Source organism: Apus apus, chromosome 3 (assembly GCF_020740795.1).
Source record: "Apus apus isolate bApuApu2 chromosome 3, bApuApu2.pri.cur, whole genome shotgun sequence".
Taxonomy (NCBI): domain Eukaryota; kingdom Metazoa; phylum Chordata; class Aves; order Apodiformes; family Apodidae; genus Apus; species Apus apus.
The window spans coordinates 42,118,170-42,138,094 of NC_067284.1; the positions used below are offsets into that span (position 1 = coordinate 42,118,170).

At 40.6% G+C, this 19,925-nt stretch overlaps 1 protein-coding gene across 1 annotated transcript in view; it reads right to left on the reverse strand.

Annotated features, from left to right (window-relative positions):
• Nucleotides 1–14,153, reverse strand: part of RFX6 (regulatory factor X6) — a 34,768-nt gene extending 20,615 nt beyond the window's left edge. Inside the window, exons 1-5 of the mRNA XM_051614205.1 lie at nucleotides 13,967–14,153; nucleotides 13,506–13,662; nucleotides 11,736–11,859; nucleotides 10,149–10,210; nucleotides 2,102–2,179 (exon numbers count right to left, since the gene is read on the reverse strand). Of these exons, the coding sequence (XP_051470165.1) occupies nucleotides 2,102–2,179; nucleotides 10,149–10,210; nucleotides 11,736–11,859; nucleotides 13,506–13,662; nucleotides 13,967–14,153 (608 nt within the window). The remainder of the gene's footprint in view (nucleotides 1–2,101; nucleotides 2,180–10,148; nucleotides 10,211–11,735; nucleotides 11,860–13,505; nucleotides 13,663–13,966) is intronic.
• Nucleotides 14,154–19,925: the final 5,772 nt, after the last annotated feature.

The window sequence follows — 19,925 nt, forward strand, 5'->3', positions numbered from 1 at the left end:
GACTGTGGATTTCCACATGTGCAGTAAAATGTGCATAGAATGTACATCAAAAGCACAAGGCAGCCATCTGCTAGCATTGCTCCTCCAGAGCCTTAATTGCTAGGTAAAGCAACCCTTCACACAGTGTTGTGGATAGTAAGGATTTCTGGTGTTAAGAATGCCCCTTTCACAGGGCAATGCTTGATATTTAAAGGAACCAGGGAATTAAATTTGCAGTGGAATTTAAGGATTCAGGCATCTACAACTTTGCAGTGGGATTTAAGGATTCAGGCATCTACAAACTTGCATTTAAGGACTACTGCACTCAGCTCAATTACCTAAATATTAATATGTGAATGCCAATTAAGTCTGAAATGGCAGTAGAAGCATATATGTAGGCAACTAAACCGAGGCCCATTGCCCCTTTTAATCTTTTGCCAAGCTGCTATCCAACATGCAAGCCTTGTGGTAAAGGCCTCCATGTGCCTTATTTGTGCATGGGCATGGTGTGATCTCATACCATTATCAATCCATATATTTTCCCTGCTTATTTTTGCCCCAAGCTTGATCCAGCAACCAATTTTATAGCTCACCTACCAGAACAGGTATCAGACAAAGGACAAATTTTATGATGGATCACTACATGCAGCAGCCAGCAACTGAGAGATTCACTATCAATTCTGCATCCCTACACTGCCTGACTCTTTCCTTACACAGAGGTTGTTCTTAACCCCAGGCTACTGCATCACTTTCTTCACACAGGCAAATAAAATCACAGTGATGGCCTGGACTGTGCAAAAGGAGCACCTGAGCTTCTGTTCTAAGCCAGCTAGGGAGGCAGTTTGACTGCTGTACCCTGAAAACTCAACATCTCATACATGAGAGCCCAAGTCCTAACACAAATAAAAGGTTCCTAACTAGTGAATCTAGTGAATCTAGTGAGTATTCTTGAAAATCTCAGGGATCTTTATGCAAGCATATACTGTTGGAAACCCAGCCATGGGGAATTTTGCAGAACTTCCACTCTCTTTGCATTCATTGCTTTGAGGTTGTGCAAGGACTGACTGAGCTTTAAATGAATTGGGCACTGCCTGACACAAAGCTGAGGACTAAGAGAGATTATATTCCCTTAAATTAAAAGAGCTGTATTTTAGTCAATTAAATAACCAATTTGTTCAAGGTAATTCAGTATTATGAAAGAATCTCATCTTGCTGTGTACCAGAAACACCTCTAGACCTCTGGATAAATACTGGACAAGAAAATAGCATATTCCAGTCTACTATAGCTTAAGTCCTATAGTGGAGAGATCCCTCCAATTTAAGCATCATTGGTAACATTACTCTCAACTTTTACATTTGTCCTGCTGTTTGGAAAAAGTGTCTTTGGATATAACCTAAATCTGCCACCAGCTGAATTTTCTGTGTGTGATTACAAACTCATTTATTCCTTTCCTTTCTCAGAGTCCCCACTTACACAGGTACACTGCCACAGACAATGAAAGCCATCATTCAAGCCATATGTGAACAGAGACATTTGTTTTACGAACTATTAATCTTTGGCAAACCAACAGGCAGCTATCGTAACGTATTGATCCTGCTAGCTGTCCCTTAAATAAATATAATTAGAGCTTCCTGGGTTAGGTTTAAACTGATATTAGCCAGAAAAAGGATCTGTAAATATTAATCTGCACTGACCCCTCCCCCCTTGTCACAGGTGTCAGCTTCACACCATTCTCCAGACGTTTCATAATGGGATGCTGTCCTGGAGAAAGAACTCTGAGGCTGACACACAGGCAAACAAAATGAGACAAAGTGTTCTGGAAATGGTGTTTTCCTGCCTCACAAACTGGAACAAATCATCTGCTGGTATAAATTGATGCAACTTTACACTGACTGCAGTGAGGCTGTACTGGAAGACACTAACAAAAGAAACAGATCACCCTCTTAAAATAAAATCCTCCTTGGAGCAAACGGCTACTTAAATCTAGGAATGTCAGACATGGAGACAGGCAGCAATACTAGATGTGGTGTCAACAAAATTCAGCATCCTACGAATACCCTCCTAAGGGAAGGTTAAAGTTAGACCTTCATTGACTAAATCTTAGAAGTGATATTACAGTACCTCGTTAAGCCTTTTCCAGAATACACAGAGTGGTAATATGCACTGCTTTCTTTAATGCCAATTCCATAATAGTGATATCTGTGGAAAAAGAAGAGTGTTTATGAATGACACGTCCAGCAAATCAAACCGTCTAACTGATTTTCAGTGGTCTCTGAAAAAATTTTCTTGACAGTGCCTACCAATTCCTTTTACTGACATGGAACAAAATCTGATCTCATAGAAAACAGCTTTGCAATGATATGATTCAAAATTCAAGTCTATAATTTTCTTTACATTTAAAATACTTGCTTTCTTACAAGAATGTAGCTGGAACAGTAGATCTCCTAGAAACATGTTATGTCTCTTTTCCCTAATGTGCATTCTCTTTTATTCTACTTTGTTTGTTGAAAGGGTCCTGGATTTGATCTGCTAGGTTTATTCTACTGGGCTTACTGCAATGATATTTAGACAATCCCATAGAGCACCCTTCAGCCCCCATGACTAAAAATGCTAACATACTATTAATTCATTCTCTCAGGTTGTAGGCAGACCAACTGCTGAATTATTTAGCTGCTTAAGCAGTTCTCACACACATTTGTCTCCCTTACTGCTCTCCTGGAGATCAGTGCACCCAAACAGAGCTCAATTAAAGAAACGTGCCTAATGCTCAGGCTTTGCATTGCTGAGCCCAACACCTTAACCTGAGACACTGAAAAGGGTGGGTTGGTGCTAAGAAAACAAGCTGTGCAGTAGGTACTTACTGCTTTCCACTGATTTTGCTACAAAAGAAGTGACCTTCAGGAGAAAGGGCAGGACAGCAGAAAGCTGGGGGCAGCTATTTCTTTACCAGTCATAGCAAAGTTTGCTTGAGTTCATCTATCAAAGGTGATAGGCCCTGTCTTATAAATTCCACTAAACAGATTTCAAAGCAGATTGTGTTAAAGCAAATTTGTCTAAGAATGTTATGGAGAGTATACACAAGATCATTTCATTTTTACTGAAGCTACTTTGAAAACACCATGGCAGCTGGATTAACTGAACTGCCTCAAAGTAATGCTTGTAGTTCCAGTGCATTGTATATAAACTAAGCCTAACACTGGATTTCACTGAAACTTCTCAAAAGCTTGAAGACATGCACTCTGAAGACACAAACCCCCCAGCAAATTGTTCATAGAACACATAAACAATTTTTTTCAGTTCATCTCTGCTGTTCCTGATTATGCCTAGTAAAAAAAAAAAATAAGCACAATCTTACTGTGTGTTCTTGCATGGGACACTCACAGATAAGACCAAAAATCTTTAAATACTTTATATTTACAAAGCTGACTAAAGGCATTAGATAAAAAATGATATTTAAGAAAATGCTCTTTAGGGTGATATATTTGCTAAGTCTAGGTAGCTTTGCAAATCTCAGCTGAAATATCCACTCCATTTCTTGACAGTCTGCTGTGTACATTCAAGTTTTTACAGCCAAGAAATGTGACAAAAAGTGGCTGCTGTTAAACTTCATAGCTTTTACTGTTTGTCTGAAACTGATGAGTCTATATAACACCACTAGATTGCAGTGGTACCTGGTGACCCATAGGAAAGACAAAAGTTCCTCACCTATTTGCTTGCTGTTAGTTTTCTTGCCTTGTAAGTGTGGGGTTTTTTCTGAGGGATGTTGATGTGGTGACTTGACCATTTTAAATCATAGAATCATGGAATCATAGAATGGTTTGGGTTGAAAGGCACCTTAAAGATAATCTAGTTCCACCCTCCCTGCATGGGCAGGGACATCTCCCACTCGACCAGCTTGCCAAATCCCCATCCAACCTGCCCTTGAACACTTCCAGGGATGAGGCATCCACAAGTTCACTGGGCAGCTTCTTCGTGTCTCACCATTCTCATAGTGAAAAATTTCTTCCTAATGTCTAACCTTAATCTCCCCTCTTCCAGTTTAAAGCCATTACCCCTTATCCATGCCCATATAAAAAGTCCCTCTCCATCTTCCTTGTAGGTCCCCTTCAGAAGCTCAGACATATGACAATCTGTTCCCTTTTTATATGCTGAAGTCAGAGTTGTCTGATGAAAGCAAAGTGACACCTCAAGGTGGTTCAGGATGCCAGTTGGACTTTTCATTAAATGTCGTAATGCTAGACAGTTGTCTTCCATGTCACATACAGTACTGTGTCACCTGTGTTGTACAGTAAAGTCAAGTCCTGAAGGTTTTGAACCACTGCTTTTTGTTTAGGAGTATTAAGCAGACAGACTTGGCCCAAGAGACCCAGATCTGGGAATTCTTAATATTTTACAGAGTTATGACACAAATGCTAAAGACATAAATATTTTTCTTCTTTCATGAAAATGAATTAACTTTCAATGTCACACAAGAGGTATTGAAAATATGCATGGATGGATTCTTTGTAATTACAGTATTCACTCAATCTTGAAATGGCAAAGATTGTGCATTCAACAGGAAAACAACAAAACAGAGCTGTGACTTGTTTAACATTATCTGCACACTGACTATGCAAGCAAGTAGTTGCCTACATATTGTTACAACACCCTAAATCTCCTGGTTTCAATTACATGCCATTTTTTAAATTCTAAAAATAAAACTTTGTTTTCACCACATATTTGGAATTTCTTCCTGCGACTGTTGGAGTGGGCGATAAGCCAAGGAGAAGCACTGCTTCTTTACAAAGCTAGGAGTCAATATAGAGATTATTCAACATCTAACTCCATATTAACATATTTAAGCTAGAGATGGCTACTGTTGTATGATCTAGATTCTGACATTCCCAGTGTTAGGCAAAAACACGTCCCTGCTCTGGAATGCCTCAAGACACCAGAATTTACCATTGCCATATTTTGTTATATGGAGAATAGATATTTCCAGTACCTATTCAGTGTGCCTTAAAGGCACAGCTGTTATGATTCTAACTTCTTTCAGTGATTTGTGTACTGAATTTTTAGTTTTAAAAAATACAGCTTTCCAGTCATGTCACAGAAGCAATTAAAATTTAAAACCTTTAATCCGTACTTTTCAACTTCTGTCTGGAACACTTTATAGAGTAACAATGTAGGAAGATTTTTATTCTCTTACAAGCCAAAGTCATTAGATGAATAGCTTATTTTGGACTCCCTGTTGAGACCAGTATATCCACCCCAGACACATCAAGAATACCATTCACCTACAACTTCAAGTACCCATCTTCTGTCTTTTCATATGCATATTTTCATACGTATGTACAGTAAATATATGATTTTCTATGTTATACCTCTAGTGTATAATTAAGAAAATGAAAACTTAGTTTTCTTAAAAAACCTTTTAAAAAAACTAACAGAACTGCTTTACTCTTTCAATTTCAGTGGTTTGCTGTAACATATGTTCTTTCACCACTACTAGCCCTGATTTTAGCATACACTGACACAAATGATGGCTGATAAGGAAATGATGGGCTTAAGCTGTTCAGGGACTTGCAATAACTTGTTATCATGGAGCCAGCTGCCATATCAGTTTTATTAACCCACTAAATTACTCCTAATAAATAAGATAATAGTTTTCAGACATGATGGATAAAAGCTAAGATTCATCATTGATCAAAGTCTACAAAGAAATTAAATTGTAACTTGAGCTCAAACAGTCTTCTCTGTGTATGGTCTGAGCAGCATGTACATTTTCCTGAATAGCTGCTTCAGGTAATGCAGGTACAGTGAAGATTGTAACTGAATTCTAGCAGTGACCTCAGTATGTTCAGCATTACCTATGCAAAAAGGTGGATTCAGAACCTGCTGCACAGACAATTGTTGCTTATGAAATACTAATTTAAGAGCAGTTTTCCATATTTATTGTGCCAGGTCCCTTCACACGCAGAAGGGATGTAAAAAAACAACTCCTACATTCAGCAATCTGTAGTGATTAGCACGGGCATGAGAGATGAACAAACTCTTGTGAACAAAATTGTGCCCGATGGGTTGTGCCTTCTTGGTCAAATATTTAAATGAGTGTTTTAGTATTGACACTTTTGTACAAATGGGTTGGTGGATGTAAACCAACAGAGAGACATTCTGACTCTGCAGTTCAAATTCTAAGATTTATTAGACCAATTTTTAACTTTCTCCTTTGCCCAGAACTGGAGATGACAAATGCTGCTTGGAATCAGAGGAGGAACTAAAATTTGTGCATCTATTTCACACCTCAGAGCAGCGACTGTGATCCACACCTTGGTGGAGGAGTTATTTCTCAAATCCAATTCATGCTCATGAGAAAGCTAGGAAAAGCTTGGCCTTGTTTTGGTGTGGGAGAAAAACAATTTCTGTCACGTTGGAGATGATGAAAAAGGGAACTGTTTTTCTTTGCTTTCTTCTGACCACAGCCAAGCTCTATGGATACTCAACTGTGTACGCATGCAGCGTCCAGTAAGGCACTTTATTCCTGAGGAGTTAGCTTTTCTTTGCAATGTAGCTTTTATTTGAATTATTCCACTGGAGAGGAATTGCCTTTTTCCTTTCATGCTTTTACAGCATCTGGCTCAGTAGGGTCCTAGACAATAAGCAGAGCTCCTAGGCAATACTGCCATACAAAACATCACTGTCAGGAATGGTTAGTGCTGTTACTGCTCCTAACATTGTATCAAAATAATGGTAGGAACAACTGGAATGAAACAATATCACTATACTACTATGCTTTAAAAAATAGGTTTTAATTGCCACTAAGCAATGTCTCTTACCAGTACCAGTAAACCAGCTTTGCTCCACACAGAAACAGCTTATAACATTCAGAGTCCACGCTGACATAAAAGCAGAGGGTAATTGGTCATTTACCAAAACTAACGAATAGTCCATTAATTTGATTATTAATTCAATGGAAATACTTATGTAAATGATGTTTGTGTGACTAAGTGCTACCTATGGTCCACAACATCCGAGATAAACAGATAATCAGAGGTTATTATTTATACTGCCACTTCTCTATGACTACTTGCTACTGTATTCAGTCTCTATATTAGCGATACTGTCACTTGTGCCTTTTGAGGTCCTTTTTTGCACACCAGGAACAATATAGATGTATCCGAGTGGACATGAGAAATGCAGAGGAAAAGTCTCTGAGGAAAACTTTGATTGAAAAAAAAGGAGAAACAAATGCCAAATGTTCAAACAAAACCTGCTGATGCCTCATCCCTTTAAGGAAATTGTTCAAGAACAGTTAATCCACATGAAAATATGGCACATAATATTACCAAGGTCAGCAGGGACAAGGGATCTGCCAAATACATGTTGGCCATGAGGCATTTCTGTGTTAATACTATTAAAAGTTTTAGAGAAAAGGGGAATATAGTGACACATGTCCCAACACAATTAATTTTGTAGCTAGATTCCCATGTCAAAAACTAGACTTGAAATATACTCCTTTAGTTGAGAGATGTTGACTTACTGTGCTTTAAATTATGCAGACACGTGGTATGTTTTGGAAGTCTGGATCTTGATTGGATCTTGTTTATCAATTGATCTGATATGTCAGATTAAAAATATACTAAGCACCTGGGAGACTTTTCCCCTTGTATTATCTCATTCATTATAACTTGAAAGTGATTCTCCAGATACATTGTGTTAGGAATCTAAGACTTGACCAAGGCATTGATGAATTAGTAGGTTGTCAAATATTCCTACACAACTTGTGAATGCCACATTTCCTAAAATCTTTAGCACAATGCCAGCAGCCAATATCCACTTGCAAAGATGACTAAGTCTACATTAGCTTAAGCCTGTGACCACAACTGAACTTCACCAGAGCAGACAGTATATGAAATCACTCTTTCCCCCAATAAATAACCTTTGTAATAGTAACTCTCCTCAAAACCCCTCTATTCAGCACCTACAGGTCATCTACAAAAAGGGAAATGAGCTTCAGCTCCAGTTTTCCTCTACACAACACAGATTGTTTACTCTCTCCTGAAAAAAACAATGGATTACAAATTTATAAGACTGTGACAGAAATTATGCAACAACTGTCCTCTGTTAAAAAAAAGAAAAATATTCTTTGTAGGCTTGACTTCTTTTGGACTTTATTTTTATTAATGATTATTTAAAATAAATACTTGAGACATAATAAATAAAATGTCTTTGTAAAAATTTGGAATTGAAATTCTTCCCCACCTTTGTTTATACTGCAATAAAATTTAAAATTCACAAATTACATTTCCAATACGTTCTTCAGCAAAACTAAGGTGGAATTGAATGGCTATTGCTTGCATTTCTAATGCAGGGAGAAAATCAAGCATTACAACATGAAACAACCCCCCACAACTATAAAAGTAGAAAACGCATCCTTCAGATATTCCTAATATATTGCAAAGCACTTAGGAAAACTACAATCTGCTATTTTTTTTTTCCTTTCCAGTCTTCTTTCAAGTTTTCTTATAGATCACTGAAAGACAAGAGTAAATTTGTCTTTCCAGGCTAAGTTGTTCTAAATAAAGATTTTCCCAAAGAAAAACAATGTTTGAGTTTCTTGTATTACTACCAGTACACTCATTTTCCATCTATCTTCTTAATTAGCAAAATGTTTCTGTGCTAATTTTCTAGGTTTTAGGTTTATTTCAGTAAATCATCAACTCTTTGTGCTTTCTTCTGTAAGTCAAGGGCAGTTTCATGAATCTTGTTCATTAGGAACATACACACATTCCTAATTCTAAGCATGAGAAAAATCCTAGGGATACTCATATATTTAAAGGCATGCATCTCCTAAATATAGACAGTAAGTAAACATTTAATTTCTCTGTAAACACAGAAAGATGGACACAATATCTGTCTTAGTTTGCTCCTTGTAACAGTATATTTTTTTTAGGAAAATATATTTTTAATTAATAGAAATATACAGCTAAGGATCTGGTCTAAATTTGATCTGTGATTGAAAACCCTCAAGTTTTTGGAGAGTTACTTTAAAATAAAAAAACTATTTAACTAGTTCTATTTTAAATAGAATTATGTGAACAGTATTCACGTTTCAATATTTTTTAAAACCAGATATGGATAAACACTGAAATAACATTTTAAAGCACAACACCCCAAAAAAGCATAGAGTTAATCTTGGTTTCAGGCAATATGGGGAACTCTAGTATTTGTGATTCCTCAAACAGGGATAGAAGTTCCCTAGAATTGCCTAACTCATGGCTTGACACTAGCAATGCCCTAGAGCATTATGTTGACTTCTGTACATCCCTTACATCAATACACCACACAGTTTTTCATCTCCTTAAGTAGCAGCATTCCCCGACTAAAAACCAAAATCAGACTGGGGACAACTCATCAGTCCTTCCTCAGCAAACATAATAGCAGGACACAGGAGAGAGGGTGGATGTAAGGGGATATGTTGTTACCACTGTTCACCCCAGCTTCACAAGAACTTTATCGTGGCCAAAAGCATAACGCCAGAACCAGAATTAATAAAAACTTCACCACAGGTATCTATAATGGTCTGTGATGTATTCCTGCAGCCTAATATTCCACAAATCAAACAGACAAATTAATTGGATACACGATTGATTAAGTGACTGCACTATAGGTTATGTACTTTTTAGAGGTCTTACAAATTACCCACAACTGAGAGCAGACACACACCTTCTTCTCAGTTTAAGAACATTTTTTTTTTCTAGTATATTTCAATCAATCCAAATGGTTATGTAGAGGACACAATGAAAATCGATAGGTTTAGAAAAGGCAAATAAAATCATAGCTGAATTGCACATTATTTGTAGAAAAATGAGCAGCTGAAACAAGGATATATTAATTATTTAACATTCTTATATATAAGACATTGACACATACTTGCAACAAATGCATTGCTCTATAAATATGACAAGTTTTAGAAGCTTAATCAGTTTAATTTTTAAAATTATGCCTGCAGTAATGTTTTCAAACTCAAAATCAGTTTCATCATGTACATGGAAGTTACCTCTTGCACCTTGCCATCTGGATAGTGTGTCCCCCCCCCCGCCAATTAGTATATATTATGCAGACGTGGAAATATATGTCGTTCCTATAATATATTCTGTAAGTGGTTACACAGACAATGGTGCCTTACTTTGAATGACCCCTTGTTCCAAGCCGCCTTGTGGTAAGGAGCGGGAATTTCTGACGAATGGTCTAAAGAGAAAACAACTGCATTAATTTCTAACATTGGTATACTTTCTTAGCAGACTGTTCATAGAAAAATCATAGTGTAAATATACGGTCTAATACAGTCCATGAATTAATACTTCTGACACTTATGTCACAACATAAAAAATTAAGCATGCTTTACACTGCAGGAGTCTTATCCTCATCCATCTTGCTGTGCATCTCCAGTCTTTCCACCCATAACCTCTATCCCACTCTTTCCACCTGTTCTTACTTTGTTTTCACTTCTACAATTTAAAATCTAGGTTTTTTATCAGGGTTCCGTTTCATTCAGGTCCCTTCAGTACAACTGTACCTTTTGCTTCAGAGATTTAAACAGAACCAGGGAAAGATCTGTCTCCTAGCTGTTCTGTTTTCAAAGTCAAATAACTAAAAATAAACTGATTTTTTTATTTGAAAAGTGTGATCTGAAGGTTAAAGCAAGCAAATATTTGCTCACAGGTACTTTTGTGTCCTCCATTATCAAAGAGCTAGACAGTTTTAAACTTATTTATGCTCACTGAAACCTTACGAAAGCTTCTGTTAGCCCAATGCTGCACATAAAGAATTGATGTTACATGATTTAATCAAAGTAAACCAAAACATTCTGTTACTGGACCCTGAGATTGAGATTAGTGCCCTAAAAACATCCTATTCTTCCTGTAAAGAATGAAGCTTAAGGCAAAAAATTTATTAAGTAAAAAAATAATTCAGTAATAGAGGAAGATCTAGTAGATACATTCAATAGATAGACCACTGTCAAAAAATGTTCAAAGGAAAAGCTATTGTCTTCCTCATTTATACAGAAACTGTGTAATGAAAATTAGACATACACTCTCTATCTCGCTCAAGAGGAAAAAAATAGTAAGGGAACCTTTTATGAACTGGATTTTAAATCCATTATTATTATTTCATTAAATTAATGCATTTTGCTATGTATGAACAATGAATAGATCAGCAGTGTTTTAAAAAAGATGATACTTGGAGCGTTTCTGGTTTCTTGTTTCACTAACTACTCAGGATTTAATTTGGAGAGTTCACATCTCCCTTTCAATAAATGATTTCAGGATTAATTGCAGGGATGGGTAGAAAAGAGGATGAATCAACAATTTTTCATTCAGGAGCTCTTTGTGTTATTAATTTTTATTCCCCTTGTATGGCTTCTTGTGTCACATCTCACTTTACACTGCCTTTATTGTAATTAAAAGTGTCTTTCATGTCAGATCTGGTTTTGTGGAAAGAACCCAATTAATGTCATCATCAAGAAAGAAAAAACAAAAAAAGCTCTCAGAGAGAATTTTTTTAAATGAAATAACAACAAATCAAAGGGAATTTCAGTTTAATGCTCCTAAAGCTGATGTAATTAAATCCCTTCATATGGAACCGTGTAATTAGTCTGATTCCATGTACATTAGCAGCAGAAAACGTGAATTTGAGAGGAATTTTGACACAGATATACTAAATTGTGATTCTATCAAAGAATTAACAAATCATAAAGGCATTTACTCTTTACCTTCCCAAAAGTTGCAGCACAGGCAGGTTCCAGCTTCTCTTTTCTGCAGAAGTCTAGATAATGTGCATAAAGGATGCATCTTGGTAAACAAACTCCTTCACAGACAATGTAGTTTTCTTCCAGCCTGTACAGAGAAAGAAACTGCCAGAGTAAGAAGCAACATGCAGTGTCTCTGGATTTTATTTTTCCTCTGGGTTTTCATACTGCTCTTTTTTGTGTTTGTTTGTGTTTTCTTTTTTTTTTAATTTTACTGAAGACTTTCAAGAGAGCACACAGATTAGTTTCTCCTGCACGAGACAGACACTACAGACTGACTCCACACTTGGTGCTTAGGTTAGCTGCAGAGTATGGAAAACCTGGGGTCAGGCCCCTTTTCTTGAGTCCTTTTCAATGTCCGGACTTTTTTGCTTTATATAAAATACTAAATGATCATAAGCTAAGAACGAGCCTTGCTGTGAAAATAAGAACACTACATTAGGAAAGACTTGGGTTTAAGTGTGTCCTTTGAATAGAGGAGGGGTTTGAACTTGCATCTTCTGTCCCCCTGTATTTTTTAACACCTGGGTTAATGTATATTTTTTCGTCCTAATTTTGCTTTTTAACTTCCATGCTGGACCCAAAACTGTTTCTAGAGCAAACCATACTGGAAAGCAAACTACTGGCTTTTTCTGAAGGGGGGACATTTTAATGTAGCTTCCCAATCAGTCTGCAGACTACAAGTGCCTAGTGATAGTCATTAAAGTAAAATTTTAAAAACTGAAGTAAAAGACTGGCTGTCTTCACTTGAGCTGAACTTTTGGTAACAGCTGGTTATTTCAGCTTTGCTTTGTTTGTCTTCTTTATCAGTACATATCATTTGCTACTCCTAGGATGATGTGCAATAAATTTATTTCTCAAATTTCACAAATTTGTAAGAAAATACTGTGTAGTAAATGCTGCACACTGAATAATTTTGCATTGACACATCAGACTCAAATCCTTACAATTTATGCTTAGATGTCAGATGTAAACTAGACTAAGAAACCGGGTAATTTGGATTATTCTCATCTTTCAGTTAGAAGGACAAAAAATAGATTTACAGCTTGCATTTGGTAAGTTCCCACTTAATTCAACAGCACTACTCCCTAATTTCCAGTGTGCTTTAATAAAAACATTTGTCAATTAATGCCTGCAGAATTTGACCTCTTTATTTGGTTAATTTTTGCTCAAATAAAATGAGGTCAAGTTAGGGCTTCCATGGACGGTAGAATATAATGTAAAAAAACGCATTATAAGAGAGTGAAAATCTAACATAGTCTTAAAGGATAATTAAAACATCCACTTATAGATATGACTCTTAAGTCATGTTTCATTCATTGTGTTTCTACATTTTTTCAATACATTTTCGATAGCCACATACTGTGAGAATCTGACAACGATTTCTGCTCATCGGTAGACCTTTGCCAAGGTAAAAAAGTTAGAAATTTGGGGGTGGATGTCCTTATTTGTAGGCGAGGCTTATCCGAAAACAAAAGAAAACCAAACCCAACAATTAACCAAACATCTCACAACCCCAGAAATCTGACATATTTCTACAAGAACAGTGAGATGCAACTCTCCTGGCTGGCTCAGCTTTTAAAGACAATTCCCTTCGGACCTGAGGACACCCCTGCCCGGCCCCGCCGGCGCAGCCCAGGGATGTCCCCGCCGAGGGGCTGGGTCCGTGGTCCCCAGGCAGGTGCGGGCGCAGGGGCAGGGGCAGGCAGCCGGGGCTGGCCGCCGGAGCCCTACCATTGCAGGGTGAGCTGCGTCTGCTTCTTCTTGTCCTTCATGATCTGCGTGATGCTCTTCTTCGCAGACGGGCTCTGGTCGGCGGCTTTTAGTGCTCCGTCACGAGTATCTGCATCCTCTTCTTCCGAGGAGAGGGACTCGCTGTGCAAGTGTGTTTCTGAGAGCCAGGAAGGGGAACAAGAAGAGAAACCCAAGGGCACGGTTACGCAGGGCAGCAAAGCCGCCTCCTCCCGACGCGGCTGCGGTGCCGCGGGCGCCCACTTAGCCGGCCGCCCCGGCCTGCCCGACGGGACGCGCCCGGCCGCCCCGAGGCCAGGCGGCAGCGCTCGCCCCCCCGCGTCCCCGCCGGATCCCGGGCGGTAGCAGCGACCAGCCGGGGGCCGGCCAAGCCTGGCCCTGGCTGCCCGCACCGCCCTGACCGCGGGCGGACCAGGGAAGGCTGCCGGCACCTCGCCGCTTACCTGACTTGATGCCGGCGGGCAGCGCCGGCTCCGGGAGCCCCCTCTCGGCGCACAGCCCCTCCTCGGCGTAGGGCAGCAAGCCTCGCCCCGCCAAGCCCGCGTAGCAATCCTCCTGCGCGGCGGAGGACAGTGCCTGCGCGGCCGGCAGGTGCAGGAAGGCGTCCTCCTGCTCGGGTCCCTTGGCCATGCTCTTCACCGGCGCCTGCTCTGCCCTGCCGCGGCGCGGGGGGCGCCCATGGGCGGCGGGAGGGGACGGGGCAGGGCGGGCGCGGGGGCCTTAAGGCGTGGGAGCCGCGGGCGGAGGCATGGGCCGCTCCGGCTGCTTGTGCGGGGCTCTGGCAGCTCGGCGGGACACGGGGTCAGCCCAGCGCCGACTGGGAGGGGAAGCGGTGCGGGGGCGGCGGGGACAGGTGTGCCCTACGGCGCCTTCCAGGAAGGCTGCGTGGCTCCCGTGCTGGTTCCGCGGGCGCCACTCCCCCCTCACGGCAGCTCCCGCTCCCACGGCGGGGGCTCCGCCTTGGAGTTCGGTGTCAGTCTTCCCCCCCTGCTTCCCGCCTCCCAACCTGCCGCGGAGCTCGGCCAAGCTGGTCGCGCCTGGGGAGGACGGGGCAGGGCAGGGCTGAAGGCCCGGGAGGTGCAGGGGAGCCGGCCCGGAGCGGATCCGCTGGAGACTTAATGATTAACTCCCGCCGGCCGTAGCTGCCGCAGGTGTGAAGGAGCAGATCTTGGCCCACCGCGGCGACGGCAAAAGGGCACCCGCAGGGGCTCCCCTCATCCCCGCCGGGCGCTCCGCTCCTCGCAGGGGCCACGAAGGCCAGGAGAGGGAGCGGGGCTGTGACGGGCAGGCTGCGGGACCCTCCTGGGCACCATCTGTTAGTCAGTTTCTCGTGTACTGCCTAGTGTTGGAACAAAACATCTTGATTTTGTACAAATAGATCACGGTGATCTGGCAGACGTGTCTTTGCTTGGCTCCATTTCACCATGCTGACAGAGGGGTGGCAGGGGACAGTCACAGAAAGATGGTCCCTGCTTTTTCCAGGGAGCAAAGACGGGTGGAAAAATAGCCTGATCACTGCAGCACCCAGCGTTTTAATGTGTCATCGTTAAAGCAAAATCTTGAGCGTTATACTCCCGCCCCCAGATAAAGGCTGGGAAATTGTAGTATGGCTTGTGGTAACAAGGAGCCCTGAAACACTGTATCAGGTGGCATTTTTCCAGCCATCAAGTAGTGTTGGGCTGTCACAGACACAAACCCTGTGAAGAGATGTTCATCCTTCTACTCTCTTTACATCTTCTATTGCTTCTCAAATCACTGATCCCACCAAGCAGTACAAAGCAGCAGAATATTACAACTTCCACTCTTGCACAAATGCATCATCAAACCATCAGCTATTGCAACCGTATTTAACAAAACCCCATATGTGCCCATATCTGCCAAAAGGCCCAAAACCACATTGTAAGTATGAATGACAGACCCCAGAAATGAGGAAAGACAAGTGAGAGAGTCCCAGAGTCTAAAATGACATCTAGCCAGAACTTTCTGCTGCTTCTACTCAGACCTCTTCCCTTAACTGTGTAAAGTCTGTTCCCTTCCTTACTGGTTGCCCTATTCAAATATTTCTTCACTGTTCCCACATCCCTTTCTTCATATGTGTTGCTATACATGACTTTGTATGCCTGTGTCCATACATGACTTTGTCAGTGCATCAGTTCCTAGTATAAATTGCTGAGGCAGTTCAGCTTCTGGTTTCGGTGGCTTTATTTTGAGGTTACGCTAAAATCACATTTGACTCTCTGACTTCTCTGTGACTTTTAGCTGACCCAAGTACTTCAGAACGTGGCTCATGAGGACCCATATTTCTGCTGTATAATAAAACGTTCCAGCTACTGATTGGCTGTGTTGAATCTTTTGTGAGCAAAATCCAATGTGCCATTGCCTCTTTGGTAATATGGAGCTAAATATAGTTATTTGCTGCGTAAGAGCAGGATTCTCCTTCGCTGTGGTGTCAGAATATCTTCAATGACGCTAATGAATTCTCGTTATCATCAACAGAGGGATTAACTGAGTGAGGGAGTCTAATCCAGCAGCCAGCTAATTTCCACCCTGGGGCAACAACAATTTCTAGTCCCTTCCTGTCCCTTCTAAGAACCAAGCACTGATTTAATTAGCTTTACCTCAAACTGATGATGATTTTAAAGGCTTTTTCAGTAAATACAAATTCTCCTTGGACCTGGTAACCTTTTCTGGCTCAGACAAACGGCGCCCTGCTTGTTCTTTCAAAGCCAGTGAAAGATTGTGTCGTGTTACCAGCTTTGTATAAAACTAAGCTTATGTTTGCAGTAGTAAAGAAAGAAAAGTGGATAAGCTGGTGCTCCTAAGTAAATACATCATCTTCACAGCATGCATGTGAACAGGTACATCATCTAGTGCCAATATGTGAGAAAATATATCCACTCTATAATTTTTGCCTTCTTGTATTACCATGGAAGATTTCTTTACCATTCCTCAGAGTATACCTACTCAGCAGTCACTGTGTCATGCTTTGCTGTTAGGGCTTCTCAGAGTAGTTTTAAATGTCACATTTCTGGTATTTGCACGGTATTTTACTGGCACTGTGGAACTCCTAACATGGCCTGCCAAACCCAGCCCAGTCCATAGGTTTGCAAGTCTCAAGTAATTCTCTTCGCAGTTTTGCCACTTCGCAATTTTCTTTGTCACTTCCTTAAAAATTGTGATACTGTCATAATCTTGGATCTAAAACAATTGCCCTAGTTTTGGTCTTTGTCTTATATCTATTTAGTTAATCCCTCATTACCTTCTTTCAGACCATTGCTTCTTCCACCCAGTTCCTACCATTCTCTTTGTACCGCATTGCTTCCATTTTCAAATCCATTTACCAGTCTGTTGAACCAGACTTCAACCCTGCATTCAGTGACACCTTTGCTATTATTTTTGTTTACTTTCCTCACTTCCCTAGAGATTTTGCCTCACTAATGCATTCTGAAGTACCTAAGCAAGTCACCACGAGTCCATCTTCTGTTTACTGGACCTTAAATGTGAGAAGTGAGAAGTTCTTACACCTGCCTACTGAAGGTGTTGATTTGAAGCAACTGAAAAGGTCTATTACAAAATAACTAGCACACTGTGTGCTGCTCTTTTTACTTCAAGGAGGTAATTCCTAGTTTTCTGGGTTTTGTTGTAATTTCAGGAGCATTCATCCTGATGGAAAGGTCATATTTTGCATAAACAAAAAGCACTGCTTTTACTATTGCATAGTGCTCTTATCCTCGTACTCTCTCTACCAAGAAAAGAAAAGTGCTTTGAGTCCTATTTAGCAAACATTTCTGAGCTGCAAACCCCAAATCTTCAAAATGGATTTCATGCTAGAAACTAATCTTTGGAATCTAACACAAGTTTTAGGCTGTTGCCCATCTACAGGCTCAGTGTGCTTAGAAGAATGGACTCTTGTACTAACACCCCTGCAGCAGGGACTGAGTTTCTCCCTGCACGGTGCACAGATCAGCACAGCAGCATCTAATAAATACTGCAGCAGATGGGGAGAATATCCTCCTATTTTATCTGATTACAAGTAGGTGTTCTGTAGGCGCCATAGGAGTAAAAAAAGCAGAAATTTTAGACCAAGATCTTTAATATTTTGCCTAAAAAAAAAAAAAAAAAAAAAAAAAAAAAAAGCTTTTTAAACTAGTAATGTCACAAGAAAGAAGAGGCTTTCCCAAAGGCAGTTTGCATCTGTGTTTCAAACACTAGCTGCCACAACTGAGAAGAGGTAAGTTTCCAGTTTCCCTAGAAGCTGGTAACATGGCTCCCGTCCTGTATTAATCAGGAGATGGTTTCTGCTAAGCAGTGTCTTAGACATGGGAATGGGAAACAATGTTTCAACATTTCCTGACACTAGAATCAAGTAGTACTCAGCAGGTTGGAGATGAGGCCAGGGGAGGTTCAGAATGGCATGTGTTGGAATGGGATATCACTGTCTTTTATGTCAACTCCATATCTGAGCTCTTGGTGGCCTTCCAGTACTTGAAGGGGACCTACAGGAAAGCTGGGGAGGGTCTTTTTACAGGGGCTTGCAGTGAGAGGACAAGGGGTAATGGTTTTAAGCTGAAAGAAGAGAGATTTAGGTTAGAGATCAGGTGTCAATTCTTCAGTGTAAGGGTGGTGAGACACTGGAACAGGCTGCCCAGAGATGTTGTGGGGGCTCCATCCCTGGAGGTGTTCAAGGGCAGATTGGATGGAGCTCTGAACAGCCTGTTCTCGTGGGAGGTGTCCCTGCCCATGCAGGGGAGTTGGAACTTGATGATCTTCAAAGTCCCTTCCAACTCCAAAAATTCTGTGATTCTGTGATGTTATTGTTTGATACAGGCTGCAGAATAAAGTGAGGTAGAGGGCACTGGGACCTCCTTGTTCTCTTCTCCTCTTTGTGGGATTAAGAGACTGACTACCCCAGTACAACACCACTCCCTCACTCAATCCTCTTTTGAGATCCACACGCCACTTCTGAGCAGCAACTCTGCTCCGGCTCTTTGTGCTCCGGCTCTTTGCTGGACTAAAGGAGGGACACCAAAAGCTAAGGCAGGTGGACAGTCCTACCTCATGTTTAAGCTCCCTGCTGCTGGAGCGGAAAGTCCACCCAACATGTATGATCTCAGTCTTTGGGAGACAGAAGGGAGTGCAGATGCTTAGTTAGGCTAGCTGGAGCTTTCAGTACCACAGACATTACAGCATTGCTAGTACCTAGGAATTTTTATTGCCATTTTGTGGTGTGTCCACTGAGAACTGGGATCCTAGCAATATTGCTCATTACTGAGTGAAATCTAAATGATGAAGCAGAACTGGTAAAACATATATCCACATATATCTGTTCATTCAAATTCAAAGATTGTACTTAAATATATATACATACATATATATATATATGTATGTATGTATGTATGTTAATTACAATCATTATATTTGTCCCTGGACGTGAACCATAGGATACCTCTTGCCTACTTTCTTCTCAGAGTTATTTTGCTGATTCAAATCTGATCACTTCAGTCTCACTTTATATTTGGTGGAGATGAAAAGATGTATCCCAGGGATAATGCATACTAGGCACATTACCCACTGAAACAAATAATCCTCTCACAAATCTGTTTCTCTTCCTTGTCTGTACTGAGATCCTAGGAAGTTTTGCTTTGTTTTAGGTGAATTTTTTAATGGTGTAATCCTACCAAAATTCAACAGATTCTGTTATACAGTCTGAATAAAGTGCACCAAGCCAAAAGCCCCTGTGCATTAGCCCTGTCATTGCCAATGCCTTTTGAAAGACTATGACAAAGACGAAGGTTTTTAATCACACAAATTTATTTAGGGAACTATCTACTTAGCAATTTAAGGGTCAAAGCATTGAAGCATCCTCCATCATCTTAGGTTTATTGTTTCCAATAATTACCCAATCATTCTTTTTGATAAACTAATTGTAATGATGGCTTTAGATCATCCCTTACTATAAAAAATAAATAAATAAATTGCATATTTATTGCAGCTTTTTCCTGAGCCCTTACTAAGGTGCTTATACATCAGCAATGTTTTTGAAATAATTTCTCTAAAGAATTTATTTAGTTCTGGTGGCAGAGTAGGATATGTGTATCATCCCTTGCTGCCACACAGTGCTGTGACTTCTCTGAAGCACTGGGCAAAGAAATGGCCATCCTTAATTGTGGGACCAGGGATCTCTGCCCTCAGTGGGGAAAGGAAAAAGCATCCTTCACTGCCTAGCAGGGCCAGCCCAGCAGCTGCAGCAACCTGCACTGGTGCCCCTTGCCCTTGGCAAGTTCTGTGAGTCCTACTGCTTGTCCCAGTGCTGTAAAATCATACCAATGTGGTTGAACATTATCAGTGCAGCCAAGAGAATGAGCAGATAATGTTAAAAACTATGGATCTGCAGTCATCATG